We start from the raw sequence: 10,663 nt of genomic DNA, 5'->3' as shown, positions 1-10,663 counted from the left end.
AAAGTTTTGAAAAATTCATTTGAAAGTAAAATACTATGAAAAGAACAAAAAAAAAATTCACACATTGCAAACAGCACTTACAGTCCACGTACATTACCAAAAAGAGATCAAAATATACATAAATACCTCTTACTGTGTTAGTAACACAGTAGAATTATAGTGATTGATACTGAAAAATCAGTCCTAAATGGCACATAATACTTGAATAGTTAATTAAATATTGAATCTTTTTACTCTCTTAAGATCTTAATACATTTTTCTAAAAATTGGATTTTTTTAAATATTTTGGCTCATCTGGAGGCGTGCATCAATAAGTACAACTTTACCAGTTATTATGGTGTACATACAATCTATAATGTGTCCTCTTTAACAGTGTTTTTTCTCCTTGGCACTTTTTTGTGTGCAAACAAATATACAATATTATTTCAAACTTAGATCTCTGTTTTTGACTGGACAGAAAGTTTTATAATTTTGAGGCAGAATGTACTGGGAACAAAATTTTCAAAGAAAAGAATTATTTAGTTGGTCATGGGACCTGTTTTACTTACCCACCATCTTAATTACAGGAGGAATATGAAGTCAATAAAGTATAGGCTTATATTAATGGCAATTTGCCTCTTGATGAAGATGTTCCCGTTTAACGCCAGTATCAATACATCTAACAATTGCTACCATACGCCATTACAAAACATTGTAGAGAAAAACCAAGCTATCCAGTTTGACGGCAAGTTTTCATACCCCATTGCATTAAGTGTCTGAAAATATATGAATAAAATGTATGTATGTATAAAATATGTGTGTGCCGTTATGAAATATGTTTATATAAAATAATGTGGTGTTTAAAAAGCATCATGTATTTATAAACGTTATTGTGTATGTATGTGTAGTTTATTTCTTATCTTGATATTAATAATGATTCTAAAAACCAAAAAAAAATATTTCCAAAGCCCAGGGATTTTTTTTTTAAGCCACAAAATTCATAAACCTAAACTTCATCAACAAACATATAAATTCAGATAATTTATCCCCAGATATCATAAACACCTCACGTTTTATTGAACGCGTTGTAATCCTTATCCTTCTAGAAATTTTAAAGTGATTAGCCTTTACCACCCAGTATATAGATCTTGGCAACCATGCCAAGTACTGCACCCATCCCAGATTGGCGAGGGGGGAGGCAAAGGGGGGGCGCGCCTCTCGGGCGGGCCTCTATACTTTTTACTGACTAACTTTATTTTTTGCATCTTAATATCCCTAAAATTGTGGCAATAAGGCTTGCTCCAAAAATTGTAAGCTGGACAAGTTCATTTTTTTTATGTAATTTCAGAAGAATAAAATGGTTAGTTACCTCTTCTTGTCCTCTTTCGCGGTTTATACACAAATTGTAAACCGCTACAGAATAAGGGCAGCCAGCCAGGACAGGGTCATTAGTACATTCAACAGGTAACCAGCAATTGTATTCACAAAACCTGGGGAAGAAAATATACATTTATCTTAGTCTTTGCAATTGGGTAATAATAATGGGTTTACATTTTGAGCCTAAAGTCACAACAAAAACCTACATAGCGGGTTTATGACCAGACATGGATCCAGGACTACCTGCGCATGCTTGTGCAGTCTGATCAGGATCCATGCTGTTCGCTTACCAACTCTATTACAAGTAGAAGAAAGTTGATAGCGAAACAAGGGCATGGATCCTGACCAGACTGTGCGGATGCCCAGGCTGGTCTGGATCCCATGCAGGTTGCAAAACAAGATTATGTTTTTGGGTTTTGTCGTGATGCGGCACAGTCCAGTCCAGTGCCAACAATTTTTAAAATCTGTCTCTTAAATGAAACAAAGTGGTGAAAGAAAAAAACGTTTTTCAACTTTTAAAAATTATCATAATATTTTGTATAAAATCATTTCCCAACTACAAACATATGCATGCAATACATGTACCTATTAACCAAAGTTGGGTTATTTTAAAGTTAACTTACAAGTCTTGAGTATGGCAATGGGTAAGGGAACTGGTTGGTTTGTTACTCGAAGGTAAGGTAACGTTCCTCCCCAACATGAAGGGATATAATTTGGCTTCATCAATCAATGTCCTCTGAAGCTGCCGCCAAGGAACCCACGGGAAAATTCTCATCTCGGTGAAGAAGTTTGTCATTACCGGTTGTGCGGTCTCCACATATTCGGCACACACTTTATTTTGTCCAGTGTACAGGAAGTTATTGTCAACATCCATTCGTATTGTGTAATGTATATGTGTAGGAATAGATGACCAGATTGTTCTTTTCCTTCGTGTAGACTCGTCGCTCGGCGCATGTCAAAAAACAGATACAATACCTGTAATCAATAAGGTATTACTTAAATTTTGTCTGTCAGACCTGTTCATGCAATATTGATATTAAAACAAGGATCCATATATCCAAAATGATGCCACAAATAATGAAATATTACATTGCATCTTGGTAAAATTTTATGTCATTCAATATTTAACTAAGAAAAGTGTCCATAGGGACAACGGATGCCCAACATGCCACTGTTCTGTCAATCTTATGACTCTAGGTCAAAATATTTTTTGGGGGACACATGTGCCACAAGTTTTGAAAACTAAAAAGGAGTCAAACAAAGGGCCATAATTCTGTTTAAATTTGGTTGCAGCAAAAATTCCTTTCCTTTACTACCATCTCCTACATTAAGTTGTTTCATCCCTGGAAGTTTTTAAGCAAAAATCTGCCATCCGGTTTAAGAGGAGTTGCGTTCACTGGAAATTTCTACATAGTATATAGTGAACAAAGGCTGTCTCAGGAGGACAGCCAAGCTCGACTAATAAAATACTGGACGCAGTAAGGAGGACAAAACTATGAAAGAAAAATCAATTATGTATAATTATGTATTAAGTTATAGTAAAAATAACATTTGTTAAAATAAATTCAAGATCAAGGGAAATAATTCTAGAAATAGTCACGCTAGAGTTATGAACCTGGTTACACAACATGTATCATGTAATGATAAGAAGTATATATTTGAAGTTTGAAGTAGATACCTAAAAAAGTAAAAAGTTATAATATTTCTTTAAAGAAAATCCTAAGTTTTCAAAAAGAGAAATAAATCTGTAAAGAATCACTTCAAGAGTTATTGAACATTGACACATAAAATATAATTGTGATTATAGGAATAAGTATTTTGAAGTTTGAGGTAGATACCTTTAAAAAACTAAAAAAGTTATAGTAAAAAATAACATTTTCTTGTAAAAAAATCTAAGTTGATGGGGAGATAATTCTTGCCAATATTGGTGCTAGAGTTATGAACCTTGTCACATAAGATGTGGATGATGATAAGGTACATTTATTTGAAGTATGAAGTTGATCCCTTTAGAAATAAATAAGTTACAGTAAAAAATAATATTTTTAAGGGGAGATAAATCTGAAAAATATTGGTGCTAAAGTTATGAACCTTGTCACATAATATGGGGATGATGATAAGGTACATATATTTGTAGTATGAGGTTGATCCCTTAAGAAATAAGGAAAAAACAGTAAAAAATAGTATTTTTTAAGGAAAATTCTAAGTTCAAGGGGAGATAAATCTGAAAATATTGGTGCTAGAGTTATGAACCTTGTCACATAAGATGTGGTTGATGATAAGGAACATATATTTGAAGTTTGAAGTTGATACCTTAAAAAATTACAAAGTTATAGTGAAAAATATTTTACTGCACCAAAACTTTAATCTGAAATCTGGATGCGGACGCCGACGCCGGGGCGAGTAGGACAGCTCTCTATATACTTCGTATAGTCGAGCTAAAAAATCAACAAAGGGCCATAATTCTGTTAAATTTGGTCGCAGCAAAAATTCCTTCCTTTACTACCATCTACACATTAAGGTTGTTCATCCCTGGAAGTTTAAGCAAAATCTGCCATCCAATTTAAGAGGAGTTGCGTTCACAAAATTTCTACATAGTATATAGTGAAAAAATCAACAAAGAGCCATAATTCTTTTAAATTCGGTCCGGCAAAAATTCTTTCCTTTACTACCATCTGCACATTAAGGTTGTTCATCCCTGGAAGTTTAAGCTAAATCTGCCATCCGGTTTAAGAGGAGTTGCGTTCACAAGATTTCGGGACCTATGGACAGATGTAGGGACATACCAACTTTTGATATTTAAGAGGCAAATCAGCTCATAAACTACACCTGGACCAAAGTTCATAAGCAAAATTAGCTCATAAAAACAAAAAAATAGCTCTTAATTTGAATTTTATGAGTTTTTGTTCTTTATTTAACTACGGAATGAAGCTCATAAATATCAAATGTTTGCTCGGACGGACGAACACTCGGACGGACAATTGCAATGCTATATGCTCCCACTCTGTGGGGGCATCAAAACAAAATACCATAAAAAATATATAGTGTCAAAGAAGATAAAAGTACAAATATCCAATGAAAACGACAATAAATAAGACAATTTCCTTAGTTTGCATCTTGCCTTATTTTTATCAACTGTTCTTGCTCATAAATTTGTTACTGCATGTATATGAAATATTAAAAATAAATTATTACAGTTCAGTTATAATTTTAAAAGTATATAACAATAAATACATACCAGCTAACAAAGAATTGTCCTTGGCCAGTTCAGCTGCTGCTTTCTCCATTTCCACCTCTGTATTGAACCCTTCAAATCTATCCAGTTCCAAACATGATACATAGTCTTTAATCATTTTTGCTACTTTACTGATTCCATTCATCATATCCATGTCAGTGTCCTCTAGTGTATATAGAATATCATCTAACTCTCGTGTATCAACCCCCGATACCTCCGTTAACATACTCTTTATCACGTTACTGCTTACTAAGTCCTGTAATGTCAATACAAGGTTCATCAGCTTTGTCTCCATCATTTGTCAAGTTTGAACAAATCAAGTCTATCTGAACTAAATCTATGATTTGCCAAGTTTGAAAAAAGTATGTTTATCTAAACTCAATATATTCAATGAAAATTACCCATGTAATGATAAAAAAAATTAACGTTTAGCCTGCTAGCATTAACAATTTTTTCCCATGGAATCAGTGCAGACCACAATCAGCCGGTACTTCCGTTCCATCTGATTATGGACTACACTATTTGACATTCAGTCAGTACATAAATATTTTGAAGTATTCTCTAAAACAAAATGTATTGTTTTGCCCATATTGTATGATATTTAGCACTTTTGAGATGCTAAAAATGATATGCATATTCAAATCTTACAAGCACAAGTGAATTTTCGCACTTCTTATCACTACTTTTTACAGTATCATATACATGTATATTAAGACTGAAAACACTTATATGGAAATTATATTGATAGGTATGAAAAAGGTGCTATAAATTCAAACCTGTAACTCCTTTGCCTTGTCTCCTGTAAGGTTGCCAAGGGCAACTGACCCCTCTGCCCAGTCTACCGCCAGCTCTATAAATTCCTCAAGTGATGAAAATGTTGTATTGATCTTTATATGAAAATCAACAAGAAAGACAATGTAACAAAAAAAGAACCAAAGTAATAGAAATTAAAGAAAATGCTTTGAACACAGCTGTGAACATTGTTATTTTTTAAATTACAAAATGTTCTTATTTAACTGCTTTGCTTAGGACATGAACAGAAGCTTAAGTACCTAAATCAGAAATTAGATAACTAAAAGCAAAATATATCTTCAGGAAATGAAGTATAGATTTACCTGTGTGACAATAGTTCTTGCTTCAGGTGTGTTTGGTGAAAACACAATCTTTCCTCGGAGAAGTGGTTTCAAATAAGACCATATGATTGGGCCATTTCTATCTTTCAGAATGCGCACATACATATCCTTGCATGCAGTTCCTGTGGCCAAATAAATTATAATAATTGTTATGACGGTGAAAATTGTATTGAAAACAAAATTCTTTGTAGAAAATTTGCATATTGTTAATGTGTGGGGTTTCAGTATCAAAATGCTTTAATGAAACAGTTAATTGTCTGGTCAGGTTTTCAGAATAAGCAAACTGGCTTGGGTTTATATCTATAGCAAAGGTAAGTCATTTTGGCTGTAAGCTTTTGAAAATAAAGTTACATCCTTATTGCGATGAAGTTTTATCTACTCACCAGGAAGAGCATCAAACTCTCTCTGCTGTTCTGTTGTCAGTTCTGTACGGGATTTCAGCACAGCACCAGTCTGAAATTCATCACTTATCATTGGAATGGAATTACCACATAATATAGCTGACAGTGATCCAAACTCCTGATCTCCTGAAATCATAAAACACAGAAAGTTTATATTTTTATATACCAAAAGAAAAATAAATACACTGTACTCTTCAATAAAAATTAAATGAATTAGGCATTAAATGGATAACAGATGTTGACATAAAATCAAATTCTAAGTGTTCGAAGGAGTAAAATTTTACACGTTTATTTTTCCCCAATGAACAAACAAAGTACATCTCGATCTTTCTATTTTCTATTTTACATAATTATACTGTATATTAAGGGATTAATTAAGTTAGTGACATGGAGATATTGGCAAATTTCATGAATTGACAAAAATTGCTAAAACTTCCTCTACCATACATATCCACAAACCTGTCATTACATTCTTTAATACTGTGTACATGAAATGCTCTATTCACTTAGCTTATAAGGTAGTCCAAAGACATGTATTATTGTACAACATACATACCAGTTTGAGCTTGTGCAAGGGTGGTAAATGCATCAGGAATAGTGTCCGCGAAATCATTAAACGTCTTTGTTATTTTCTGTAAGTCATCATTAGCATCAACCAAGCTTTTTATAGCTTCCTTAGTCGCATCAAGTGTTATATTAGACCTCCTTAGTATTCCATTAACTCCATTTATAACAAACTATATAAACACACAACAAAACAACACTTTCACTATGAGAATGATCCAACCCTAGGTGAATTAAAATAACAGCCATGAGAGGCAAACAATTTCAAATAAGTGACAATATAACAAAATTTTAATTAGCTGCTGAGTTCAAAAACAATCATTTTAAATTAAACATATTAAACATGTCTTCCTTAAAAATATTTTCGGGAGTTTTCATATAGACAAATAGCCAGAATTAAAACTGTTCACTAGAATTTCATTAAACTTGTAATATTTTTAGAATATGAAAACAGAAAAATTTTAAGCAAAAAACGTTAGGTGTCATGGAGCTCACTTCTGATATCTTTAATACTTACATCTTCCATTAGTTGGCCGATATCTAACTGCTGGAATATCTCATCAACGAGTGACGTCACCGTGGCTTTGTCAAGACTACAGAACTGTTTACTAACAAGATCCAAATCCAAAGATGAACCGTTCTTTACATCAATGGTCTCCTTTAGTTTAGTACTGTTACAAATATAGCTTTCAATGTCTGTTGTTGCCGCAGATATCAGCTATAACAAGAAAAAATGTTATTTATCATTACTTGCTATAAAGTACCTTCATTAATATTATCATTATCACTATCATTTATAAGTATAAAAGACAAAATATCCAGAATTGGCCATGATTCCCTACCGTAATCATTTTTACAGTGTTAGTTTGATGCATTATATTTTCTAATGATCCAAGCTTGATGGAGGGATGAATTAGTGCACCCAACGATATAAAGAAAATGAACATCATTACTGAACTTTGATGAATATTGGATATTGTCTAAGGAGTTAATATAATCAAAGGAGCTAAAATTTATTATAGACATTACAAAGGTCTGAATCTTACATATTTCTAACTGCATTATACTTAACTGTATAAGAAATATTAATTGTTTTCATCGGTACATTTTGCTAAATGATCTATAAAAGAAGCTATATCAAAACAAATTTTCAGCATTCTAAATTTAAAACAAATTAAAACACAATTCATACACGGGCACAATAACACAAATATTTACAATACTTATATTGTATAACATACAAACCAAAACATGTAATGGTATATTAACATCATTTACTTACAGCATCTAAACTGAGGCTTCCATCAATTATAGCTTCTGTTACATTTTCAGGTAACTTCATTGTGTCAATCATGTAATTACGAAGGTATTCTGTATCTTTAACGAGGTCCTTTATTTGAACTGAAATGTTTCGCACATTATTTTGTATGGAAGTCAAAATACAAAACGTATTAATTTGTTTAAACTTTCCTACTTTTATGACAACAAATTAGACATTCAGCACTGCTTTCTTCAGGTGATAAGCATATAACATGCTCTAAAATAGGTATTTAAAAATCATAAAACTTATGGTTGTCCTTTTTTCCCCCTAAGGAATGATGTGCCTTTAAAATTGTCATCGTAATCTAACCCCTAACCCTCTCTCCTCCGAATCCACTCTAAATTTGCAATACAAGAAAGACAAACTAAAGTGCTCTTGTCATTATAATAATAGGGAACTAAAAAGCATATGCAAAATTACTGACAAACATGCAGGAGAGTATTAGCACTTTAAATCACTGACTTTTTTAGAAGTAACCCACCATTAAAGAATTAAGAAGTACGTAATGAATGATTTTTTCTATTCTAAATACAGTTATAATAATATGATATATTATTATATAAACATACCATTGGCAACAAACATGTCCCTCAGTGAGGTGAAGGCAAACACACCTTCTGCAAGCATTCTAACATCGTCAAGGATACTATTTGTCAAGTTACTATCATCTAGTATTTTAAAATCATCCAGTAACACATTCAAGCTGTAAAGAAAATGTATAGAAGATGTTTTTTCAGTTAACTATATCTCATTAAGAAGTAAAAAAATATTTTCTTCACAAATAATTTTTGACTCACTTTTTTACATGAGTACATTTGCCATATTTGTCTTAAATTTGGGCAATTCCATTTACGATATCATGCATGGTACAGGTTGAAAATCAAGGACAAAATTATCATCAAGCACCCCTTTACTATATATATAATCAAGTTGTATTTACACATACAGAGGGAAAAAACACAATAATAACAACATTTTACTTTGTAAATAAAGACCTTCAGCCTACATTTAATAAGCAGCAGCAGCATAGGAATAATTTGGTCAATCACAAGTCCAGTGATAATATTATAATTTGTTTAATTCAATTCATCCTCAGTCACTGTTTCAAATAATATGCCGAACAATCTGTATTTCTCTTGCATAGAACAAATAATAATGAAAAATAAATTATTGCAAAACTGGTGTTGATCTACATGTACATGTATATGAAAGAAAGTATTTAAACTGCAATAAAGAAAAAAAAGAAAAATTTACTCACTTTTTCAAAATAGCATCTGGTCCATTATCTACAAGTAATTCTTGGAGTGTTCTTAAGAGTTCCCTATCCTCACCAAGCTTGGCTATATCAACTGTACCCAGTCGAGCCACGAGGTTCGTCAAGGATGACAAACCTTCAATGTTGCCAACTAAAGCTGATATATCCTTAGAAACCTTTGACCAGAATGCCGTAGAGTCATATTCTGCCAACTCTTCAAGCTGAAGACAACAATAGTAAAATATTTCAATATATAACAATATGTTAAAAGAACTTTCCTGAGATCCAAACGCATAAAACATAAAAAAAATATTTCTTACATAGATATTACTGGAATATTTAGAACTTATTAAAACTTTGCATGATCATACAATATGATGAGAGAAACACTCTAAGCACAAAAAATTGGGGGTCACCAAGCTTACTCTTATAATATTCGAATATCATGCAAAGTTATTTAAATAAATTCTGTTTTGGTATGAAAATTTCATTCTGTATTTCATATGTATAACATATACATACATGTACATGCATATAAATAATTGTAGCATAAGCCTTTAATTTCAACACAAATTCAAGTGGAAGCATGTTGGACTAGTTATCTAATGATCACTAGCTACATGGATTCAAACCCTGTCAGGGGCAAGTCATTATTTCCTTGAGCAAAATACTTTACCCTCATTACTCAGTACTGGTTAGTTTCAGGAACAGATTCGAAAGTGTGTCTATAAGCTTATAGCTTCCTACACAATCAAACTAAAATAAATTCTGTATATACAAACTTCATGTGCCTGCATAGTTACGAGATTACAAATATGCCATACAAAAATAATAAAAAATATACCTCTTCCAGAGTCTGTGCATAGTTTGCCAGATTTTGTGCGACTTCCTTTGCTAGCTCTTTGTCGTCCCCACATAATGTAGCCAGTAATGTTACATCAAGGGAACTGGTATTACTTGCCTCACATAGTTTCTCTATCAGCTCATCTGCTGTCAAGTTTTTCTGAAAAAGTTTGTTTTATTATTTACAACAATGTAACAACACTGTCATTAAGCATTTCTATATATTCAATTTTTCTCATTCACTTAAGCTGAATAGTTTAAAATGTTTCTGAAGTAGATCTACAATTAGAAAATCTTGTCAGTGTTTTAATTATGACTCAAGATTAGAAAAAACTCATGACATTTTGTGACGATTTTAAATATTGAATCAATTAATTGTTCACTGAGTGAGTGGGAAATTGTAGTAAGGTTTAACAAATACTCACAGCATTTTCTAGGAATGTCATATTGAGGGAGGAGAATACAGAATCTATACTTGTAGAGAGAGTTTTCTGTAGGAAAGCTGTGATATCTGACATGTCATCTTCTAAACTATCCTGTAGTTGTTTCACAGCTGTA

General features: G+C 32.3%; 1 protein-coding gene across 1 annotated transcript in view; it reads right to left on the bottom strand.

Moving 5' to 3' along the window:
• Positions 1 to 2,311: 2,311 nt before the first annotated feature.
• The window catches only part of LOC132760280 (uncharacterized), a 72,491-nt gene continuing 64,139 nt past the window's right edge, over positions 2,312 to 10,663 (bottom strand). Inside the window, exons 49-60 of the mRNA XM_060752238.1 lie at positions 10,531 to 10,658; positions 10,107 to 10,265; positions 9,266 to 9,483; positions 8,577 to 8,710; positions 7,969 to 8,087; positions 7,204 to 7,404; positions 6,679 to 6,859; positions 6,105 to 6,248; positions 5,704 to 5,843; positions 5,365 to 5,475; positions 4,592 to 4,844; positions 2,312 to 2,331 (exon numbers count right to left, since the gene is read on the bottom strand). Of these exons, the coding sequence (XP_060608221.1) occupies positions 2,312 to 2,331; positions 4,592 to 4,844; positions 5,365 to 5,475; positions 5,704 to 5,843; positions 6,105 to 6,248; positions 6,679 to 6,859; positions 7,204 to 7,404; positions 7,969 to 8,087; positions 8,577 to 8,710; positions 9,266 to 9,483; positions 10,107 to 10,265; positions 10,531 to 10,658 (1,808 nt within the window). The remainder of the gene's footprint in view (positions 2,332 to 4,591; positions 4,845 to 5,364; positions 5,476 to 5,703; positions 5,844 to 6,104; positions 6,249 to 6,678; positions 6,860 to 7,203; positions 7,405 to 7,968; positions 8,088 to 8,576; positions 8,711 to 9,265; positions 9,484 to 10,106; positions 10,266 to 10,530; positions 10,659 to 10,663) is intronic.

The sequence above is a fragment of the Ruditapes philippinarum genome, unplaced genomic scaffold (assembly GCF_026571515.1).
Source record: "Ruditapes philippinarum isolate M1 unplaced genomic scaffold, ASM2657151v2 ctg1034_1_1_1_1, whole genome shotgun sequence".
NCBI classification, from domain to species: Eukaryota; Metazoa; Mollusca; class Bivalvia; order Venerida; family Veneridae; genus Ruditapes; species Ruditapes philippinarum.
The sequence above is the reverse complement of the archived record's forward strand: the minus strand, read 5'-3'. Positions and strand labels throughout refer to the sequence as shown.